The sequence below is a fragment of the Eucyclogobius newberryi genome, unplaced genomic scaffold (assembly GCF_026437365.1).
Source record: "Eucyclogobius newberryi isolate DKJ021-1_F unplaced genomic scaffold, fEucNew1.0.hap1 SCAF_59, whole genome shotgun sequence".
In the NCBI taxonomy this organism is placed as follows: Eukaryota; Metazoa; Chordata; class Actinopteri; order Gobiiformes; family Gobiidae; genus Eucyclogobius; species Eucyclogobius newberryi.
This window is the reverse complement of record NW_027316267.1, coordinates 4195-29118: the sequence shown is the minus strand read 5'-3', so window position 1 is coordinate 29118 and position 24924 is coordinate 4195. Positions and strand designations below refer to the sequence as shown.

General features: G+C 42.5%; 1 protein-coding gene across 1 annotated transcript; it reads left to right on the top strand.

The window, feature by feature from the left end:
• LOC140346180 (DNA excision repair protein ERCC-1-like) lies at nt 1-24924 on the top strand. Its single transcript, XM_072432343.1, has 9 exons — nt 1-132; nt 6553-6894; nt 14215-14318; nt 15511-15610; nt 18635-18711; nt 20218-20317; nt 23569-23640; nt 24684-24752; nt 24826-24924. The coding sequence occupies exons 1-9, from the start codon at nt 73-75 to the stop codon at nt 24886-24888; spliced, it is 987 nt and encodes a 328-aa protein (XP_072288444.1). The 5' UTR covers nt 1-72; the 3' UTR covers nt 24889-24924.

Genomic DNA, 24924 nt, shown 5'->3' with positions numbered 1-24924 from the left:
AGAAGAAGACCGGGCGGAACTCTGCGACAGATGGAACAGCGGTTGTTTCTTTTCTAGCTAAATTACACAAATATGAAGAAAAGATTCAACATCAACCTGGACGACAGCGCGTTCACGACAGAAAGATCCCCGGTGCGTCCTCTTTGCGTTAGGATTAGTCCAGTTAATATACTTTTGTTTTGGTGATGACACTGTACCAACCTTCCACAAACTCGTTCAAACTACATATTTGTGCTCGAATGTGCATTTCAATGACACAGACTGCGCAGATTGGTCCTGATGTAGACAAGATGATGCGTGATTCCTCCTACAATGGTGCAGTGTTCATGTGCACGATCAAAATCCGATGATCTCATTTCTGGAGTTCTCAGATTATTTCAATCTGATGTGACGAATCCGATTTAGTTCTTATTGTTCTCACCCGTGCAGGTTTTTAAAAGAGAAATTATGCTCTGAAAAAAATGTCTGACGGAGAGAAACGTATGTCTTCGAAATACAACATTTATTCTCACTGACGTTTCACCGGGTGTTTTGATGATCGGATTTTCTCTTATTTTATTATTCTGGTTCTTTATTAAGCTTAACCAATTACATTTCATACATCAAAAATATTTAGAGACATACAATTTACAAATAAATATGGCTTTTTGGTTTGGATATGGTGAGCAAATCAGTCTGTTCAATAAGAACAGGGAAAAAAGTAATTCTGATGAATGTAGAATTAGCCAAATATAAGAAATAAATTAATTGCCATTTTCTTTTTATAGTCTCCATTTGTGTCATGAAAACCAAAAATTATATGTTCAAACTTGAATCTAAAGTTGGATTTAACGTGAAGTATTATAAATTGTCTTTCCAAAAGGGTTTTATAATAGTGCACTCTCAAAAAAGATGACAAATTGTTTCAGGCTATTTTTTACAAAAAGTGCAGTTGGGGTCAATTGTTTTAATATATCGTAGCATAAATTGATTAATGGGATAAATTCTACAAAGTAATTTAGAAGAGACATCTTTCATCTTATTGTTTATTTAAAAAAACGTTGATTCAAAGTCCAGGGCACAGGACGACATATTGTTGATATAGAGCACATATTCTTCTGTTGTTCTTTATCTCCCGACGGTGTGTGTCAGTCACAGACAGTGTGTGTCAGTCACAGACAGTGTGTGTCAGTCACAGACAGTGTGTGTCAGTCACAGACAGTGTGTCAGTCACAGACAGTGTGTGTCAGTCACAGACAGTGTGTGTCAGTCACAGACAGTGTGTGTCAGTCACAGACAGTGTGTGTCAGTCACAGACAGTGTGTGTCAGTCACAGACAGTGTGTGTCAGTCACAGACAGTGTGTGTCAGTCACAGACAGTGTGTGTCAGTCACAGACAGTGTGTGTCAGTCACAGACAGTGTGTGTCAGTCACAGACAGTGTGTCAGTCACAGACAGTGTGTGTCAGTCACAGACAGTGTGTGTCAGTCACAGACGGTGTGTCAGTCACAGACAGTGTGTGTCAGTCACAGACAGTGTGTGTCAGTCACAAACAGTGTGTGTCAGTCACAGACAGTGTGTGTCAGTCACAGACAGTGTGTGTCAGTCACAAACAGTGTGTGTCAGTCACAGACAGTGTGTGTCAGTCATAGTCGGTGTGTGTCAGTCACAGACAGTGTGTGTTGGTCACAGACGGTATGTGTCGGTCACAGACGGTGTGTGTCGGTCACAGACCGTGTGTGTCAGTCACAGACGGTGTGTGTCAGTCATAGTCGGTGTGTGTCAGTCACAGACAGTGTGTGTCAGTCACAGTCGGTGTGTGTCAGTCACAGACAGTGTGTGTCAGTCACAGACAGTGTGTGTCGGTCACAGACAGTGTGTGTTGGTCACAGACAGTGTGTGTCGGTCACAGACGGTGTGTGTCGGTCACAGACAGTGTGTGTTGGTCACAGACAGTGTGTGTCAGTCACAGACAGTGTGTGTCAGTCACAGACAGTGTGTGTCAGTCACAGACAGTGTGTGTCGGTCACAGACGGTGTGTGTCGGTCACAGACAGTGTGTGTCGGTCACAGACAGTGTGTGTCGGTCACAGACAGTGTGTGTCAGTCCCAGACAGCATCAAATACAACGTCACATCCTTTAGGAGTCACAGGTTGTCTCATTGAACCTCAGCAAATGTCCGTCACTGTCCAGAAGCTGATCCACCAATGAGGATAAAAGAAGGACTTTCTGCGTATGAGATGTATTTGTTATTCCAGATAAAGACATTATGAGAGAAGTTATGCTTGTATATAAGTTATGCTTGTATATAAGTTATGCTTGTATATAAGTTATGTTTGTATATAAGTTTTGTTTGTATATAAGTTATGCTCGTATATAAGTTATGTTTGTATATAAGTTATGTTTGTATATAAGTTATGCTCGTATATAAGTTATGTTTGTATATAAGTTATGTTTGTATATAAGTTATGCTTGTATATAAGTTATGCTTGTATACAAGTTATGCTTGTATACAAGTTATGCTTGTATACAAGTTATGCTCGTATACAAGTTATGCTCGTATACAAGTTATGCTCGTATACAAGATAAGATATTCCTTTATTGTCCCACATGGGGAAATTCCATTGATGCAACGCAGGTAGATACAGAGATAGATACTGCTCGTATACAAGTTATGTTTGTATATAAGTTATGTTTGTATATAAGTTATGTTTGTATATAAGTTATGCTCGTATATAAGTTATGCTCGTATATAAGTTATGTTTGTATATAAGTTATGCTCGTATACAAGTTATGTTTGTATATAAGTTATGTTTGTATTTCAATGACACAGACTGCGCAGATTGGTCCTGATGTAGACAAGATGATGCGTGATTCCTCCTACAATGGTGCAGTGTTCATGTGCACGATCAAAATCCGATGATCTCATTTCTGGAGTTCTCAGATTATTTCAATCTGATGTGACGAATCCGATTTAGTTCTTATTGTTCTCACCCGTGCAGGTTTTTAAAAGAGAAATTATGCTCTGAAAAAAATGTCTGACGGAGAGAAACGTATGTCTTCGAAATACAACATTTATTCTCACTGACGTTTCACCGGGTGTTTTGATGATCGGATTTTCTCTTATTTTATTATTCTGGTTCTTTATTAAGCTTAACCAATTACATTTCATACATCAAAAATATTTAGAGACATACAATTTACAAATAAATATGGCTTTTTGGTTTGGATATGGTGAGCAAATCAGTCTGTTCAATAAGAACAGGGAAAAAAGTAATTCTGATGAATGTAGAATTAGCCAAATATAAGAAATAAATTAATTGCCATTTTCTTTTTATAGTCTCCATTTGTGTCATGAAAACCAAAAATTATATGTTCAAACTTGAATCTAAAGTTGGATTTAACGTGAAGTATTATAAATTGTCTTTCCAAAAGGGTTTTATAATAGTGCACTCTCAAAAAAGATGACAAATTGTTTCAGGCTATTTTTTACAAAAAGTGCAGTTGGGGTCAATTGTTTTAATATATCGTAGCATAAATTGATTAATGGGATAAATTCTACAAAGTAATTTAGAAGAGACATCTTTCATCTTATTGTTTATTTAAAAAAACGTTGATTCAAAGTCCAGGGCACAGGACGACATATTGTTGATATAGAGCACATATTCTTCTGTTGTTCTTTATCTCCCGACGGTGTGTGTCAGTCACAGACAGTGTGTGTCAGTCACAGACAGTGTGTGTCAGTCACAGACAGTGTGTGTCAGTCACAGACAGTGTGTGTCAGTCACAGACAGTGTGTGTCAGTCACAGACAGTGTGTGTCAGTCACAGACAGTGTGTCAGTCACAGACAGTGTGTGTCAGTCACAGACAGTGTGTGTCAGTCACAGACAGTGTGTGTCAGTCACAGACAGTGTGTGTCAGTCACAGACAGTGTGTGTCAGTCACAGACAGTGTGTGTCAGTCACAGACAGTGTGTGTCAGTCACAGACAGTGTGTGTCAGTCACAGACAGTGTGTGTCAGTCACAGACAGTGTGTGTCAGTCACAGACAGTGTGTCAGTCACAGACAGTGTGTCAGTCACAGACAGTGTGTGTCAGTCACAGACGGTGTGTGTCAGTCACAGACGGTGTGTCAGTCACAGACAGTGTGTGTCAGTCACAGACAGTGCGTGTCAGTCACAAACAGTGTGTGTCAGTCACAGACAGTGTGTGTCAGTCACAGACAGTGTGTGTCAGTCACAAACAGTGTGTGTCAGTCACAGACAGTGTGTGTCAGTCATAGTCGGTGTGTGTCAGTCACAGACAGTGTGTGTTGGTCACAGACGGTATGTGTCGGTCACAGACGGTGTGTGTCGGTCACAGACAGTGTGTGTCAGTCACAGACGGTGTGTGTCAGTCATAGTCGGTGTGTGTCAGTCACAGACAGTGTGTGTCAGTCACAGTCGGTGTGTGTCAGTCACAGACAGTGTGTGTCAGTCACAGACAGTGTGTGTTGGTCACAGACAGTGTGTGTCGGTCACAGACGGTGTGTGTCGGTCACAGACAGTGTGTGTTGGTCACAGACAGTGTGTGTCAGTCCCAGACAGCATCAAATACAACGTCACATCCTTTAGGAGTCACAGGTTGTCTCATTGAACCTCAGCAAATGTCCGTCACTGTCCAGAAGCTGATCCACCAATGAGGATAAAAGAAGGACTTTCTGCGTATGAGATGTATTTGTTATTCCAGATAAAGACATTATGAGAGAAGTTATGCTTGTATATAAGTTATGCTTGTATATAAGTTATGCTTGTATATAAGTTATGTTTGTATATAAGTTTTGTTTGTATATAAGTTATGCTCGTATATAAGTTATGTTTGTATATAAGTTATGTTTGTATATAAGTTATGCTCGTATATAAGTTATGTTTGTATATAAGTTATGTTTGTATATAAGTTATGCTTGTATATAAGTTATGCTTGTATACAAGTTATGCTTGTATACAAGTTATGCTTGTATACAAGTTATGCTTGTATACAAGTTATGCTCGTATACAAGTTATGCTCGTATACAAGTTATGCTCGTATACAAGATAAGATATTCCTTTATTGTCCCACATGGGGAAATTCCATTGATGCAACGCAGGTAGATACAGAGATAGATACTGCTCGTATACAAGTTATGTTTGTATATAAGTTATGTTTGTATATAAGTTATGTTTGTATATAAGTTATGCTCGTATATAAGTTATGCTCGTATATAAGTTATGCTTGTATATAAGTTATGCTCGTATATAAGTTATGTTTGTATATAAGTTATGCTCGTATATAAGTTATGTTTGTATATAAGTTATGCTCGTATATAAGTTATGCTTGTATATAAGTTATGCTCGTATATAAGTTATGTTTGTATTTAAGTTATATTTGTATATAAGTTATATTTGTAAATAAGTTATGTTTGTATATAAGTTATGTTTGTATATAAGTTATGTTTGTATATAAGTTATGTTTGTATATAAGTTATGCTCGTATATAAGTTATGTTTGTATATAAGTTATGTTTGTATATAAGTTATGTTTGTATATAAGTTATGTTTGTATATAAGTTATGCTTGTATATAAGTTATGCTTGTATATAAGTTATGCTTGTATATAAGTTATGCTTGTATATAAGTTATGCTTGTATATAAGTTATGCTTGTATATAAGTTATGCTTGTATATAAGTTATGCTCGTATATAAGTTATGCTCGTATATAAGTTATGCTCGTATATAAGTTATGCTCGTATATAAGTTATGCTCGTATATAAGTTATGCTCGTATATAAGTTATGCTCGTATATAAGTTATGCTCGTATATAAGTTATGCTCGTATATAAGTTATGCTCGTATATAAGTTATGCTCGTATATAAGTTATGCTCGTATATAAGTTATGCTCGTATATAAGTTATGTTTGTATATAAGTGCCCAAGCTAGAAGTGTCTGTCTTTGATATTTTTACTGGTATTTTGACATTATAGTTGCAAAGAAGTAGAAAATTCAGACCGATTGGAGAATTGCAACCACAACGTTTCTTTGTTTGAGCGAGAGCTGCGTTCAAGAGAAGAATGAGATCACGACAATATGTTTATTACCATATTGCACATCCCTAATCCTGTAGTTAAGAGCTGTACAAACACAATATTTGTTAGTTCAGGCGTTCTATCATTTAGTTTACAACTTTTGAACAGAATCCTTTTAATAACATATTTTTGTTCCCCCCACACATTTCTTGGACTAGTTATTGATACTGAGTACTTAGTGTTTTATTTGGCGGAGAACATTTTTTTTACTATATTATCTATTTTAAGTGGAGTAGTGTGTTTTAGCATTATTGTGTCAGTGGTTAACAATATTAGCATTTATTGTGATAAGTTTTGTAGTAATAAATCCAACTTAATTGTTTTATTTGTAACAGGCCCGTTAGTTAAGTCCTGGTTCATTTCTTCATTTTCACCTTACCCTAAATCTGAACTAAAGTAATAGTTAATCACAACTATCACCAATAATCAAGTCGGCTGATCGAGACATGTCCCTTTTATATATGTTTATCGCAGCCAAAGCCACAGTTCAAGTCGTCTTCAAATCGAGACGAAACCAGCGGCGAGTCTTCAACTCCAGCACCTGCACAACAGCCCCTGTCCTACGCAGAGTACGTCATCCACAGTAAGATCAGCTCCACAGACGGACCCTCCTCCAAGCTGCCCGGGCCTGGAGACTGTGCTAAAGGTCTGAACTCAGCGCCATCTGAAGAGGAAAAAGATGGTGAGATGCTTCAGGACTGCACCAGAACTACAGAAGAGGCAAATGACGAGGGCGTCCAGAAGACCAGTTCCATCCATGTTTCTGGACCCAAACCTGTGGGATCTGGGAGCAGCATTATTGTCAGTCCACGGCAGGTAATTTCACACACAACATGCATGCAGTGTTTGAATGATTGCCAGGTTCTTTTATTACTATTATTATCCATCCATCCATCCATCCATTTTCTACCGCTTGTTCCCTTTCGGGGTCGCGGGTGACTGGAGCCTATCCCAGTGACTTCGGGCCTTATTATTATTATTTATTTATTTAATAATTATTTTTAAAAACTCTTTTATCTTTCATCAGAACATAAAACGTACACAAACTCAACAACAATTATTACACCAGAAGAGGGGGTAAACAACAACAACAACAAAAAGCAAAACAAATGATACAGGAAATAAAATAAATAATAATTATAAATTAAAAAACTCAAGAGCGTGCTAGACTTGGTGAGGCTGAAAGATTGAATGGACGATTTTTTTTGGCACAAATCTGAGTCTTATTTCCTCGTGGCGTGGATAAATCATTAGTCCTGCCACGTATCAATCATAAAACGCACCTACCGCTCACCTGCAGCCGTGTGCGGCTCCTCCCCACGTTTCCGCGTGCCTAAGCGCATTGATCTATCATAATATAGTTCCCTCAGTGTACGGGACAAAATGAAGATGGAGAAAGACAGTTGGAGCTGACGCAGAAGTGGACAGAAATCTATGGGAGACGAGAGATGCGATGCGCTCCGTTTTGCTAATAAACAAACGCATGTGTGTGTTGTATCTGTCCACACGGGGGAGTGGCATGTGCACGGGGGAGTGGCATGCGCACGGGGGAGTGGCATGCGCACGGGGGAGTGGCATGCGCACGGGGGAGTGGCATGCGCACGGGGGAGTGGCATGCGCACGGGGGAGTGGCATGAGCACGGGGGAGTGGCATGCGCACGGGGGAGTGGCATGAGCACGGGGGAGTGGCATGAGCACGGGGGAGTGGCATGCGCACGGGGGAGTGGCATGAGCACTTCACCTGAGTTCTCAAATCGCCGAAAAATCGTCCATTGCGCCTTTAAGATGACATCATTTTGCCTGTCCCGTATTTCAAAAATTGTTCTTTCAGCTTGTTGTTTTTTCCAAGTTTCCAAGTTAGTATTTTAGACAGTTTTGATCCACTCTCATAATATCTCACTTTGTTTGGTAAAGAGCATTTTCTCAACTATTTCCTGTGAAGTCAGATCATTCATTTCTCCTCTTATCTTTTAATTTATTGTAGAATTTTAGAACACCCCTTTTTGGAATGGTTGGTTCCTCCAACAATTACATTTTTTCTTGCTTATCATTTCGCTCCCCCTTTTGTTACTTATTTTCGGAGACCATGGCTGTGATTTGTCCTTTCCTTAAACAAAGGTTTGTTAAGCAGCTGCATTGAACCTCCAGAGTGTTTTTTCATCTTTCCTCTAACTCTACAGAAATGTAGCTAGGAGCATGATCACTTAGGTCTATTGTGCCTATATCTGCTTCAGTGAATTTAGATCTGTCTTTATCGAGAATAAAAAAAAAAGCAGTCTATTCTTGAATAGAGTGAATGTGGATTAGAAAATGTATATACTGGCGTGCCCCAAGGGTTAAAGATACAGAACTCTGTCCGTCTGTGAGAGTCAGATCTCTCCTTCACATGGAACTCCTCCAGGTTTCTACTTTTTCCCAAGGAGGTTTTTGTAGTTTTTCCTGGTCGAGAAGGAGGGTCTAAGGACAGAAGGAGGGTCTAAGGACAGAAGGAGAGTCTAAGGACAGAAGGAGAGTCTAAGGACAGAAGGAGGTTCTAAGGACAGAAGGAGGTTCTAAGGACAGAAGGAGGTTCTAAGGACAGAAGGAGGTTCTAAGGACAGAAGGAGGTTCTAAGGACAGAAGGAGGTTCTAAGGACAGAAGGAGGGTCTAAGGACAGAAGGAGGGTCTAATGACAGAAGGAGGGTCTAATGACAGAAGGAGGTTCTAAGGACAGAAGGAGGTTCTAAGGACAGAAGGAGGTTCTAAGGACAGAAGGAGGGTCTAAGGACAGAAGGAGGTTCTAAGGACAGAAGGAGGGTCTAAGGACAGAAGGAGAGTCTAAGGACAGAAGGAGGTTCTAAGGACAGAAGGAGGTTCTAAGGACAGAAGGAGGTTCTAAGGACAGAAGGAGGTTCTAAGGACAGAAGGAGGTTCTAAGGACAGAAGGAGGTTCTAAGGACAGAAGGAGGGTCTAAGGACAGAAGGAGGGTCTAAGGACAGAAGGAGGGTCTAAGGACAGAAGGAGGGTCTAAGGACAGAAGGAGGGTCTAAGGACAGAAGGAGGGTCTAAGGACAGAAGGAGGGTCTAAGGACAGAAGGAGGGTCTAAGGACAGAAGGAGGTTCTAAGGACAGAAGGAGGTTCTAAGGACAGGGGGCCACCGGGACATCGCCCCTCGCACCTGCTCCCCATCCTCAATCAACGCACCCAAGTCCCTCCTCTGCAGCGCACAGGCGATCCCATAAACCTTCAGGCAGCTGACTCGGCTGCTTCAGACCGTCCTGCGACCCACCACCGCCTTTCCGTGTTTGTCTGAGTCTCTCCAGTGTGAAATGATTCCTGGTCAGACCCAAGTTGAGTCTGTACTTGAATTTGCAGAAAGAGTGGGGCATCAAGGCTCACCGAGTCCTTCATGACGTTCACGGGACATTTCATAAACGAGGACTGGGAAATGAAGTCGTATGTCCTGCAAACCTGAACAATACACCAAACCCACACCAGGGCACACATTGCAGATGTGTTGAAAGCAGCAGTGGATGAGTGGAGTGGAGCCAAGTGTTTGTCAAAGTGATTCATGATTATTAATGATTGAAGCACTAAAAATGTGTCAGTCTGTTATGTTGCAACTAATAAGACACAAGTTCATTTATCATTGTGTTTCAACCAAAACATATATTGAACTAAATGTATAGGGGTTCCCCTGTGTATCAAATCAAATCAAATCAATTTATTTTTGTAAGGCCCAAAATCACAACAACAGTTGCCTCTGAGGGCCACAGGGAGAAATGAATCAACAATGTCTGTGGTGGCGAGGGACGATGTCCCAGGGTCCTCTGTCCTTAGACTCTCCTTCTCGGCCAGGAAAAACTACAAAAAAAACCTCTTTGGGAAAAAAGCGTAGAAACCTGGAGGAGTTCCAGTGAAGGAGAGATCCGACTCTCACAGACGGACAGACGGACACAAGGAGACTGGAGCTGGACCCACTCTTCAGGCAGATGAGGGACCGACTGAGTCGAGCTGGACCCACTCTTCAGGCAGAAGAGGGACCGTCTGAGTCGAGCTGGACCCACTCTTCAGGCAGAAGAGGGACCGTCGGAGGCGAGCTGGACCCACTCTTCAGGCAGAAGAGGGACCGTCTGAGTCGAGCTGGACCCACTCTTCAGGCAGAAGAGGGACCGTCTGAGTCGAGCTGGACCCACTCTTCAGGCAGAAGAGGGACCGTCTGAGTCGAGCTGGACCCACTCTTCAGGCAGAAGAGGGACCGTCGGAGGCGAGCTGGACCCACTCTTCAGGCAGATGAGGGACCGTCTGAGGCGAGCTGGACCCACTCTTCAGGCAGAAGAGGGACCGTCTGAGTCGAGCTGGACCCACTCTTCAGGCAGAAGAGGGACCGTCTGAGTCGAGCTGGACCCACTCTTCAGGCAGAAGAGGGACCGTCTGAGTCGAGCTGGACCCACTCTTCAGGCAGAAGAGGGACCGTCGGAGGCGAGCTGGACCCACTCTTCAGGCAGATGAGGGACCGACTGAGGCGAGCTGGACCCACTCTTCAGGCAGATGAGGGACCGACTGAGGCGAGCTGGACCCACTCTTCAGGCAGAAGAGGGACCGACTGAGGCGAGCTGGACCCACTCTTCAGGCAGATGAGGGACCGTCGGAGGCGAGCTGGACCCACTCTTCAGGCAGATGAGGGACCGTCGGAGGCAAGCTGGGCCCATTCTTCAGGCAGATGAGGGACCGTCCACACAGGGCAGGGACCACTTCACCAGGGGAGGGGCATCTGGGTCCACAGGTCCTCAGGAGTGAGAGAAAGAAAAGAAGGCGGTGAACAGTTTGCAAGTGGAATCAAAAAATATTGTTTGATAGCATAAGTAGTCAGAAGAAGAAGAGGATAGTGCTCAAGCTGTCATACTTCCCCCAGCATAGTTACTCCTAGGGCAGCGTAGCTAAAGCTGTGGGTTTATGTTTCTGTTCCTAACTGGTCTGACCATAAGCGATTTCGAAGAGGAACGTTTTAAGCCTGGACTTAAATGAAGAGACTGTGTCAGCATATTTAACATGGGTCGGGAGCTGATTCCATAACACAGGAGCTTGGTAGCTAAACGCTCTACCTCCTACAGTACTTTTAGAGACTCTTGGCACCACCAGAAGGCCGGCATTCTGAGAGCGAAGAGCTCTGTTTGGATGATATGGTTCTATAGCATCTTTGAGGTAGGATGGGGCCATGTCATTTATGGCTTTGTAGGTCAAGAGTAGAATTTTGAATTTGATTCTGGACTCGACGGGGAGCCAGTGAAGAGACTTCAGCACTGGCGTAATGTGCTCTCTTCTTTTTGTTCCTGTTAGTAATCTTGCTGCTGCATTTTGAACCAGTTGAAAGCTTTTTATGGAGCTTTTAGGACACGCTGCAAGCAGGGAGTTACAGTAGTCTAATCTAGTCGTTACAAATGCATGGATAAGTTTTTCGGCATCACTTTTAGGCAGGATTCTTCTGATTTTGGCTCTTGTTGCGCAAATGGAAATAGGCTGTTTTACAAGCTTGATTTATATGAGCTTTAAATGAGAGCTCCTGGTCAAATAAGACTCCAAGGTTTCTTACAGTAGAACTGGAGGCTACACTGACATTGTCCAGTGTGACTATCTGCTCAGATAGAGAGTCTCGTCGATGCTTAGGGCCAAGCACAATGACCTCGGTTTTTTCAGGGTTAAGAAGCAGGTAGTTTAGTGTCATCCAGGTTTTTATCTCCTTCACACAAGTACTACGTCTGTCTACTTGATCGCTCTGATCAGGTTTCATTGATAAATACAGCTGAGTGTCGTCTGCATAGCAGTGGAAGTTAATGTCATGCTTTCTGATAATGTTGCCTAATGGTAGCATATAAAGAGTAAACAGAATTGGTCCGAGTACCGAACCCTGTGGCACACCGTAAATTACTTTAGAGCTTGGTGAGGAGCTCTGGTTTACATTAACAAATTGGAACCTATCAGATAGATAGGATTTAAACCAGCTGAGGGCTGTTCCTCCAACACCTACATCACATTCTAACCTCTGCAGTAGAATGTTGTGGTCGATGGTGTCAAACGCTGCGCTGAGGTCCAACAGAACCAGGATTGAGACCAGTCCATCGTCAGCGGCTAATAACAAATCATTTGTGACTTTAACTAGTGCAGTTTCAGTGCTGTGGTGGGCTCTGAACCCTGACTGGAAAACTTCAAATAAGTTATTGTCCTGCAGGTGGCGACAAAGCTGTTTTACTACAACTTTTTCAAGGATTTTAGAGACGAAGGGAAGATTTGAAATAGGTCTGTAGTTTACCAATAGGTCGGGATCTAGATTAGGCTTTTTCAGAAGAGGTTTAATGACTGCATGTTTGAAGGATGTGGAACATAAACACTTTGGAGTGAAGTATTTATTATATTAAGAATAGGGTCTATAATTAGGGGAAGAATGTCTTTGAGGAGCTTGGAATGGGGTCTAGGACACAAGTTGAGCTTTTAGAGGACATAATGGCTGAAGTTATCTCTGCTTGATCAACAGCTGTGAACCTTTCTAGGTTTACAGGTGGATTTATCTGGGACGTTAGATTTACAGCTTGGGCTAGTTCAGGGCTAATAGCGGGGGTAATTTCATCTAATTTATCTCTGATTGTTTTTATTTTATTGTTAAAAAATAGGAGGAAATCATCAGAGCTAAGTGTAGCTGGGATTGAGGGCTCTACTGCACTGTGACAGTTTGTTAGCCTAGCTACAGTGCTGAAAAGGAATTTAGTGTTACTTTTGTTGACTTCTATTAGATTTGAATAATATCTGGTTTGAGCCTTACGCAGAGCCTGCTTATAGGACAGCAGGCAACTTTTCCTGCTTTTAGGGATTCTTCGGTGTGAGAGCGACGAAATAATCCCTCTAACTTTCTAACTCTTTGTTTATGTGAACGCAGTTCTTGGTTGTACCATGGGGAGGCGCGCTTTGGCCTAATGACCTTCTGTTTTAACAGCGCGACAACGTCAAGAGCAGACTTCAGAGAATTCATGGTCAAGTCGACACATTGATCACTTAAACTGGGACTAAAGCTGTTCTCAGCAGGATCACATGACATGATCACATGACATGATCACATGACATGATCACATGACATGTCACTGAATATTGGCTCTATTATTTCTTTGAATTTTGAGATAGATTTTTCAGATATTGTCCTTTTCATTATAACTTTATTTTGTGGGACTGGATGATCTTTAAGAATAAACTGAAAGGTAATTAGGAAATGATCTGACAATATAGGGGTTTGAGGGAGGACAATGAGGTCACTAATCTCTGTTCCATACGTTAGGACAAGATCCAGAGTGTTCTTGTGAGTGTGAGTCGGTTTATTTACATTCTGAGTGAAACCAATGCTGTCTAACAAGGCGCTGAAGGCATTACTGAGAGAGTCATCACTCATGTTCACGTGGATATTAAAGTCTCCAACTATAACTATTTTATCCCAGGCTAACACTAAGTTTTATATAAAGTCAGAAAACTCTGTTAAAAACTCTGAATAGGGACCAGGAGGTCGGTAGATAACTATGAACAAAACTCCTTTTTGGTTTTTCATATTTGGACATGTGATCGACAGCATGAGGCTTTCAAATGAGTGAAATGCATTGTTAGTTTTAGGGCTCATGAGTAGGCTTGAGTGTGAGATCACTGCCACACCACCACCTCGGCCTGTGCTCCTGGCAGTCTGAAAGTTAACATGGGTGGGTGGGGTGGACTCATTTAGTCTGACGTAGTCGTCTTGTTGAAGCCACGTTTCAGTTAGAGCTAGAAGATCTATGTTATAGTCACTAATTAATTCATTAACTAAGAGCGATTTGGAGGAAATTGCTCTAATGTTTAGCAGTCCACATTTTACGTGTTTATTCATTTGTGTCATTTGTGTCATTTGTGTCATTTGTGATTGTTATTTTCCTTAAGTTATTTGGTCTGACGCCTGAAATATTTTTTCTGAGATATGACTTTTTGGCATTATTTGTACGAGGGACACGAGGGACACACACAGTCTCTATCTGTCTTGAATCTGAACACTTCACATGTAACAGAACGGGCGAGAGAGATAGTTTGTTTATCTGAATCAAAGAGTGACTACATTACTTTAAATATGATCTTGTATTCTTTTAGAGAGGAAATCCCATTCTGAAGTATGTCCATCGCGTCCCGTGGGAGTTTGGAGAAGTGGTCCCAGACTATGTCCTTGGCCAGACCACCTGCGCTCTCTTCCTCAGGTGCCTTTTGTCTTTTTTCTTTTTCCCCCTGTTTTTTTATATACAAAAAAAACACAGAGAACATTGAACAAGACACATAGAGATAACCTGTAAACTGTATAAGTAGTTTTAAATGTGTAGTCTGGTGTAATTGTTCCATATGGTCCACAGTCAGACCTACTCCACACACTGTACTCTGCTCCCAGGTGTTCAGTGGGCGTGGCCTCCTACTTCTGAGGAGTGAAATGTCCCCAATATCCGTAATGTTGTGCCTCAAGAACTTTTGAACCTCCTTGCCTGGATAATGGGTGCATCAGAAGATCCTACTTTGAAGAAGTGTCAGGCCAGATTGAAGTCCAGCTTGTGTCCATCTGCAGAGACATCGTCTCTCTTGCTTCTGATGGCTATAAACAAACACCAAAATCTTCCAGAACAGCTGGTCAAGAGGACATTCTTGATGATGGTGATGACTGATGATGATGAGACACTTTAGAGACAATGCCCTATTTCATCACAATTTGTCCAGATCTTTTGTCCAGATACAGTTTTCATTTGATAGTTATGAAAGGAGCCTATTGTGGAGCTCGTTATATTACCGTAACTGTTTGATTATTGAATTTGTGTATATATTTTTTATTTGATGCACCCCCCTTAAGTCTATATTAAAGAATTTGGAACTTATTATAAAGAATTTGGAACTTATTTTAATATTGTGTTATTAGTATCAGTTAAGGGGCCCATGAAGTCGAATCTGAAATGCAGCATGTGAAAAATGAGGCCCCATGGTGAGCTTCTTTCAATATGAGATCATTTTGAAATTATAACTTTTCATAGTTCATAGTATTGTCTGTCTTTGTGCCAAAAATGAAGAGTGTGACCCTTTAACTTTCTGAGATAATTTGAGTGAAAGATGCTATGAGAGGCTAATATTTGCATATTTTCATACATTTCCAAACTTCAAAAGACCATTACCCACTAACTGAAAAGTTCCGGCTGGAGGAACTTTTGGTGGAAGAAGTTTAACTATTTTACTTGATAGAAACCATAATAAAAAGTATTTCCCAGGATTCTAGGCCCTTTCTGAGAGCTAGCCTATGGCCTATAGCCCATGGCGTGTTTACAGCATGCATATCATGTATGTTCATTAACAAACACTGTCCCGAACCAAATAAACAATAATATTACTAACCTGTATTTTGTGATGAATTTGCAGTGTGCGATATCACAACCTGAACCCGAACTACATCCACGAGCGTCTTAAACATCTGGGGTCTAGTTTTGCCCTGCGAGTTCTGCTGCTGCAGGTGGATGTGGTGAGTTTAACACTGGAAGTGTTTGACTGGCTCAAATTAGAGCACATGCCACGTTGGTATCAACATTTTCTCAATTACTAGTTTGGAAACTTAGAAAACAAAACGCTGAAATAGCAATCTTTAATTCAAATATGAGACTAGCAGAATAATGTAATCTTAACCAAATGCAATCAAATGCAATTGAATCTTCCTACAAAAATATTTTCTCTAAAATTCCAGGATTATTTTCTGGATACCCTCAATTTACTCATCAAAATGAAAAAATAGGTGCTGAAATAACAGTTTTGAAAATACAGAGCACAATCGAGATTGAACAATTGAATCTGAAGAGCGATGGCTTCACTTAGGAGTGGTATAAAGTGTTCAATCTCAGATTCCTGGACTTTCAGGTATGACTAGTCACACTACTATGCCCTGTTGCCAATATTTTACATTAGATTCATTGAATTCAAGAGGAACTGGAGGCACAATAAATAAAATAAATATACGACCGATTGACATCTAGAGCGAGATGAACCCTTTTGGTGGCAGTACAGAAGAAATGTGTGAATCAAATGGAAGTACTTACATTGTAAATGACATTAAGACTCAATTTGAAAATGTAGTTATTTACCTAAATGTTGGACAATTTATGCCGTGAGTTTTACTTTTTTAGATGTCTTGTGCCATTTTACCTGTGAAGTTTCTCTCTGTCATGTTCCGTTGTTTAAATTTGAAAACCGATAATAAAATACCAATTTCGAAACCACAATGATAATAAAAATGCCTTTATTCAAGACAGTCATCTTCAACACACAATTATACATGTTCCCATATGGTCTTCTACTAGTTCTGGGGCCTAAACATACCACACACTACAACATTTAGGTGCGTAAGCTCACAAAAGCACAGCCGGAGCAGGATGTCCAGACTTGCACCAGGTCCACAGTGAAAATGACCACATGAAGTGTGTGAATCACGGGTTGGACGCACGATGCAAAAGTGAAACAAAGCTGAACTTTAGGCGGCTGATGTAGAATAGGAAACAATTAGAAATTATGCTAGAGTGATACCTAAATATTTCTTTATCCGGAAGGAGGACAAACACCAAACCTGCACCGGTAAAAATCATCCAGACGCAACTCTTGGAGCAAATGATGATATTCCCCAAACTCTGCTCAACTCTGAAGTATTTAGTGAAGCCACGTGTGAACACACGACAGGAAACGCAACACACGACAGGAAACGCAACACACGACAGGAAACGCAACACGCGACAGGAAACGCAACACACGACAGGAAACGCAACACGCGACAGGAAACGCAACACACGACAGGAAACGCAACACGCGACAGGAAACGCAACACGCGACAGGAAACGCAACACACGACAGGAAACGCAACACGCGACAGGAAACGCAACACGCGACAGGAAACGCAACACACGACAGGAAACGCAACACACAACAGGAAACGCAACACACAACAGGAAACGCAACAGGAAACACAACACACGACAGGAAACGCAACACACGACAGGAAACGCAACACGCGACAGGAAACGCAACACGCGACAGGAAACGCAACACGCGACAGGAAACGCAACACGCGACAGGAAACGCAACACGCGACAGGAAACGCAACACGCGACAGGAAACGCAACACACGACAGGAAACGCAACACACAACAGGAAACGCAACACACAACAGGAAACGCAACAGGAAACACAACACACAACAGGAAACGCAACAGGAAACAACAGGAAACGCAACAGGAAACACAACAGGAAACGCAACAGGAAACACAACACACAACAGGAAACGCAACAGGAAACACAACACACAACAGGAAACACAACACACAACAGGAAATGCAACAGGAAACACAACACACAACAGGAAATGCAACAGGAAACACAACACACGACAGGAAACGCAACACACGACAGGAAACGCAACACACGACAGGAAACGCAACAGGAAACACAACACACAACAGGAAACGCAACAGGAAACACAACACAACAGGAAACGCAACAGGAAACACAACACACAACAGGAAACACAACACACAACAGGAAACGCAACACACGACAGGAAACGCAACACACGACAGGAAACGCAACACACGACAGGAAACGCAACACACGACAGGAAACGCAACACACGGCAGGAAACGCAACAGGAAACACAACACACAACAGGAAACGCAACAGGAAACACAACACACAACAGGAAACGCAACAGGAAACACAACACACAACAGGAAACGCAACAGGAAACACAACACACAACAGGAAACACAACACACAAAAGGAAACGCAACAGGAAACACAACACACAACAGGAAACACAACACACAACAGGAAACGCAACACACGACAGGAAACGCAACACACGACAGGAAACGCAACACACGACAGGAAACGCAACACACGACAGGAAACGCAACACACGGCAGGAAACGCAACAGGAAACACAACACACAACAGGAAACGCAACAGGAAACACAACACGCAACAGGAAACACAACACACAACAGGAAACGCAACAGGAAACACAACACACAACAGGAAACACAACACACAAAAGGAAACGCAACAGGAAACACAACACACGACAGGAAACGCAACACACGACAGGAAACGCAACACACGACAGGAAACGCAACACACAACAGGAAACGCAACAGGAAACGCAACACACAACAGGAAACGCAACAGGAAACGCAACACACAACAGGAAACGCAACAGGAAACACAACACACAACAGGAAACGCAACAGGAAACACAACACACAACAGGAAACGCAACAGGAAACACAACACACAACAGGAAACACAGCTCCTCAGCCGCACATGCAGTGGATGCCAGTGTTTGCCTTTAAGATGCACAAGCATCAACTTTTTGGTTTTGATTTTCTACACTTTTGACTATACTTTTTGAACACATTTGCTGTGAAGAAGGATGACAGATACTCGCCGAAATGTCAATGTTTTATGTCTTTGATTGGGAATTTGAGTTCATATTTGTTGTCGTCCACAGAACGATCCTCACTACGTCTTGAAGGAGTTGGCTCGAATCTGCATCATGGCCAACTGCACTCTGGTCCTGGCCTGGAGGTGAGCTTTTTTTAGTTTAGTTTTACAACTAGATTTGGATACTTATCTTTGGCATTTCATGTTATCCAACTTAAAGTTTGATTGCTCCATAAACGACCTGGAGTCTCATCCAGCTCACTTTCGTTCAGTATATTGTGGATTAAACCCCCTTGTTCTCTGGCCTCAGTCTGAGCGAGCCTTGCCTGAGCCTTGCCTAGCCGCTAGCTTTAGAGCTACACTTTCCCCTGCCTCTACCTGCTCAAGTTTTCATATGTTGAGTCAGAACCCAGGCTCCATCTCTGACGACAAGTGCGTGAAGTATAGTGATAACTACTCATGCTTCAGTTAGAGGTGCGGATCTGCTGTTTGGAGGAGCTGGAGTCCAGCTCTAGCCAGGTTGTAGCATCAGGTTTACTGGACCGTGCCACAGGTTGCAGTGTTGGCATTAGCAATGTTAGCAAGGGTAAGACTAGACCCTCAGAGCCTCCCGTGCAGCCGGGAATAGACCAGGTACAAAACAGGGACTATTTGTGACAGTTCGGAGGGGTCGATGCTGTAAAGTAGTAATGCACTGTGAGCTTCCCGTCTACAATAGTTTGCCCTCTGCACTGGTGAAAATAGTGCTTCAGATAAATGAGACATTACCACTGCAGAGCCTACACAAGGCACCTTTTCCTATCACCTAACACTTCAATTAACACACACGCAAGGGCCAAAGTGAGTGGTGCTTTTCCCTTTAAAGCACCTCTTTAAAACTCCTTGTGATTGTTATGGGTGTGACGAGATGATAAACTTCTGAGAGGGCAGAAGATGTTTGCCTCCCATAGTCAGCTGACTGCGAGTGGAATCCTCAAATAAAACTCTTTCCTCAGGCACACAAACGCTCTCACTTCACCCACAGCAAGGTCACACTTTGGTTTTCAGCCCAAATGTCTTGCTGAGATGCCTAACTTTACCACACTTCTCAGCGTTTCACACCATCCGTGTACCTCCATGTTACGCCCAGATGAGAAGAGTCAACTTCGGCTTAAACTCCAAAATAAGCTGAACTAAAACTCAACAGTATCCCAAGCAGCTGCATTAGGTTTATACATCTCCTCCTGACCAATTATACAGCTCCTGCAGGTGCTGGAGCGGCACCTGCAGGTGCTGGAGCGGCACCTGCAGGTGCTGGAGCGGCACCTGCAGGAGCTGGAGCGGCACCTGCAGGAGCTGGAGCGGCACCTGCAGGAGCTGGAGCTGGAGCGGCACCTGCAGGAGCTGGAGCGGCACCTGCAGGAGCTGGAGCGGCACCTGCAGGAGCTGGAGCGGCACCTGCAGGAGCTGGAGCGGCACCTGCAGGAGCTGGAGCGGCACCTGCAGGAGCTGGAGCGGCACCTGCAGGAGCTGGAGCGGCACCTGCAGGAGCTGGAGCGGCACCTGCAGGAGCTGGAGCGGCACCTGCAGGAGCTGGAGCGGCACCTGCAGGAGCTGAGCTGGGGTGTTGATCTGAACAGGCGTCTTTTTACCTCTCTTTTCTGTGCTCAGTTCAGAAGAAGCAGGAAGATACTTGGAAACATACAAGTCCTACGAGAAGAAGCCTGCTGACCTGCTGAAGGAACAAGTGGAGAAGAACTACCTGTCCAAGGTTTGTTAGAAGCTTTTTCTAGTGGCTTTGTCCTAGACCTAGAGCAAAGGTAAAAATGTTCTTCTGGAAGAACAAATCCTACTACTCATCAGTGTATTTGTACACACAGAAGTTCTGCTGGATAATATTACTCCTGTAATTGGGCCGGAACAAATAGCTGCATTTCCGACGTTGCAATATTACCAAAAGTAATGATGTAATCGCAGATGCACATGGACATTTGTGCTTTGGTCAAATATAATAGGACATCATCTGCATTTTCATTCTGTCCCATCAATTGAGACTCCATCATTTGTTTCCAATTGTCTAATGGGGGACCAAGCCCCGCCTCTCCTTTTTTAAATTACAAAAGTAATACAGCTCTTGTGTGTGTGCAACCTTTCCATTCTCTCTTTTGGGATAAATAAGTGGTGAAACAGATATAAAGCTGTTTATTCCTTTGCTCTGTTTCTACACTATAATACAATGCAACTTAAAGTATTCTAAGTAGGTTATTTAGAATATTCAGTATTATCAGTATTGTGTATGTATTGTGTCCCTCATTCATCAGGAGTGTCGGGGCAAACACACAAGCTGGACCCACTGAAGAAAGACCACTGTGAGCAGTGGTCCCCAAACGTTCTGACTCGAGGGCCACATTGGGTTCTAAAATTTGGCCGAGGGGCGGGGCCAGGGGAGGGGCGGGGCCAGGGGAGGGGCGGGGCCAGGAGAGGGGCGGGGCCAGGAAAATATGGTGTGTTACACGCAAGATTTGACCTGTAACTTGTAACAAAGCAACAAATGCATTAAATAATGATTCATTATCTACTGTCTTCTACTGTCCACAAGAGTCTTCTACTGTCCACAAGAGTCTTCTACTGTCCACAAGAGTCTTCTACTGTCCACATGAGTCTTCTACTGTCCACAAGAGTCTTCTACTGTCCACAAGAGTCTTCTACTGTCCACAAGAGTCTTCTACTGTCCACTAGAGTCTTCTACTGTCCACAAGAGTCTTCTACTGTCCACAAGAGTCTTCTACTGTCCACATGAGTCTTCTACTGTCCACAAGAGTCTTCTACTGTCCACATGAGTCTTCTACTGTCCACAAGAGTCTTCTACTGTCCACAAGAGTCTTCTACTGTCCACAAGAGTCTTCTACTGTCCACAAGAGTCTTCTACTGTCCACAAGAGTCTTCTACTGTCCACAAGAGTCTTCTACTGTCCACAAGAGTCTTCTACTGTCCACAAGAGTCTTCTACTGTCCACATGAGTCTTCTACTGTCCACATGAGTCTTCTACTGTCCACAAGAGTCTTCTACTGTCCACAAGAGTCTTCTACTGTCCGCAAGAGTCTTCTACTGTCCGCAAGAGTCTTCTACTGTCCACAAGAGTCTTCTACTGTCCACAAGAGTCTTCTACTGTCCACAAGAGTCTTCTACTGTCCACAAGAGTCTTCTACTGTCCACTAGAGTCTTCTACTGTCCACAAGTGTCTTCTACTGTCCACAAGAGTCTTCTACTGTCCACAAGAGTCTTCTACTGTCCACAAGAGTCTTCTACTGTCCACAAGAGTCTTCTACTGTCCACTAGAGTCTTCTACTGTCCACAAGAGTCTTCTACTGTCCACAAGAGTCGTCTACTGTCCACAAGAGTCTTCTACTGTCCACAAGAGTCTTCTACTGTCCACAAGAGTCTTCTACTGTCCACTAGAGTCTTCTACTGTCCACAAGAGTCTTCTACTGTCCACAAGAGTCTTCTACTGTCCACAAGAGTCTTCTACTGTCCACAAGAGTCTTCTACTGTCCACATGAGTCTTCTACTGTCCACATGAGTCTTCTACTGTCCACATGAGTCTTCTACTGTCCACAAGAGTCTTCTACTGTCCACAAGAGTCTTCTACTGTCCACAAGAGTCTTCTACTGTCCACAAGAGTCTTCTACTGTCCACAAGAGTCTTCTACTGTCCACATGAGTCTTCTACTGTCCACAAGAGTCTTCTACTGTCCACAAGAGTCTTCTACTGTCCACAAGAGTCTTCTACTGTCCACAAGAGTCTTCTACTGTCCACTAGAGTCTTCTACTGTCCACAAGAGTCTTCTACTGTCCACAAGAGTCTTCTACTGTCCACAAGAGTCTTCTACTGTCCACAAGAGTCTTCTACTGTCCACTAGAGTCTTCTACTGTCCACAAGAGTCTTCTACTGTCCACAAGAGTCTTCTACTGTCCACAAGAGTCTTCTACTGTCCACAAGAGTCTTCTACTGTCCACAAGAGTCTTCTACTGTCCACAAGAGTCTTCTACTGTCCACATGAGTCTTCTACTGTCCACATGAGTCTTCTACTGTCCACAAGAGTCTTCTACTGTCCACAAGAGTCTTCTACTGTCCACAAGAGTCTTCTACTGTCCACAAGAGTCTTCTACTGTCCACAAGAGTCTTCTACTGTCCACAAGAGTCTTCTACTGTCCACAAGAGTCTTCTACTGTCCACAAGAGTCTTCTACTGTCCACAAGAGTCTTCTACTGTCCACAAGAGTCTTCTACTGTCCACATGAGTCTTCTACTGTGTAAAACACTTGCGCTTCCTGCTTGATTGGCCCCGATGGCCGTTTGTGGTGAATTTTATTTTCTGCAGCTTAGGGGGAACAATGGCCATCTCTTGGGGAAATGTGAACATTACAGGTGAAAGGTAAAATGAACAGCCACAGTATCATGAGTTTGAATCCCGACTCCGACATTTGCTGCATGTCCTCCTTTCTCTCTCATCATTCCCCTTCCTTTCTTTCTCATTCCATCTACTGTCTAATAAAGCCTACGGCAAAAAAATAAAACATTTTTTAATATAACTTGGATAGGCTTGGTGGGCCGGATTGAAAGGCCCAACGGGCCGGATGTGGCCCGCGGGCCATAGTTTAGGGACCACTGACTGTGAGCAACATCAGATGTGCCCCCTGTGGCCACACACCAGTATCACGCCTGTTCAAAACCTTGGATCATAGCAAGTTACATGACTTATTCAAATAATGAACTTACAGCAGCAATTTTCATTTGATTACTTTTATTATAAGCAATTTGACCCACTTCAAATGAAAAAATACAAAAATCATGTTGATCAGATGTGGTCCAGTTGTGGCCCGGCTGAGGGACATGCGTCTCTTAACTTATTGTTAACTTTCTGACCTGCATGGTGCGCTAGATTACATTACATGTACTAGATTACAGTACATGTACTAGATTACAGTATGTTGCTCACAGTGTTGTTGTTGTTTGTTTGAAGATAACTGACTGTATGACGACGGTGAAGTCCATCAGTAAGACTGATGTCATCACGCTGCTGTCCACCTTCTCAGTAAGTGCCAACAAATACACCTCCTTCCCATTTATTTGTATTTTATTTATTTATTTAGAGCTTTTTAGCAGTTTATATTTGTATTTCCTCATCAAAAACATGTCTTATCCGCACACATTTGGCTGAGGTTGTCTCCTTGACAAGAGCTGAAAATGCTTTACCACTGTGCGTGTTCCGGGCGTGTCCCACCGGGAAGACCCAGGACACGCTGGAGGGACTATGTCTCTCGACTGGCCTGGGAACGCCTCAGGATCCCCCCGGAGGAGGTGGAGGAAGTGTCTGGGGAAAGGGAAGTCTGGGAGTCCCTGCTCGGACTGCTGCCCCCGCGACCGAGCCCCGGATAAAGAGGAAGAAGAAGATGGATCATTTTAATTGGCTTTGTTTATTTTAGACTTCAATAACAATGAAGAACTGAACTCTAATTGACATTTATCAAATGTAAAAGATAAATACATTCAGATTAAACAAAACAAATGACTGAGAGCTTTTCTTTACCTTTTTTAAATATTAGAGCCAAAATCCCTTTTTATTTTCTGTCATGTTTTGATTTCAAAGGAAATGAAAGAGGCAGAAGCTCTGAAGTAACGAGCAAATGTTCAAATACACTTTAAAACATTGTATTTTTATACATTGAAATATAAAACAGTATTTTAACAAACCCAACATTAAACATTAAAGCGTTATATTATTTTTAACATTGTATCTTTTACATACATATTTAATGCACATTTTGACTTCATGTTCACATAATTCAAATAAAAAATGAAATAAAAGCTTTGGTAATGAAAACTCAAAATAACCTTCATAACACACAATACATGGCCTGCTCTGATTGGCCAGAGCTCAAACAATATGCAGATTGTGGTTTCAAAAATGTGTTTTAAAATGTTTAATAATTCCACTGTATAAAAGGCTGAATATATGCGTGTAATATATGTGCACATTTTGTAGCAGTACTTTTTAGCCACGTAACAGTACTTTACTCGAGTACAAATTCTCCTTTAATGTTGTAAAGTAATGTCTTTTTATCTTGATGTTTTGAGTCTGTAGAAGGAATCATCAAGGCCTCGACAGAAGAGCTGCTCCTGTGTCCAGGCCTCGGGCCTCAGAAAGTGAGAAAAACACTGTGAAAAACACGACACAAACATGTTTAAAATAACTTAATATTTGTATTTGTCTTCACAGGCGCGGCGACTGCACCACATCCTACACAAGCCCTTCATCAGAGCCAAGACTAAAGACGGCTGACAGAACTATATTCCTTGATTTGTTTTTTGAATGTTT

Bases quoted from the DNA above. Each gene is read 5' to 3' on its own strand.
- LOC140346180 (XM_072432343.1), top strand. From the start codon at position 73: ATGAAGAAAAGATTCAACATCAACCTGGACGACAGCGCGTTCACGACA. The intron at 6,895-14,214 runs GTAATTTCACAC...GTATTCTTTTAG, and splicing joins TTATTGTCAGTCCACGGCAG to AGAGGAAATCCCATTCTGAA. The intron at 15,611-18,634 runs GTGAGTTTAACA...TGTCGTCCACAG, and splicing joins TGCTGCTGCAGGTGGATGTG to AACGATCCTCACTACGTCTT.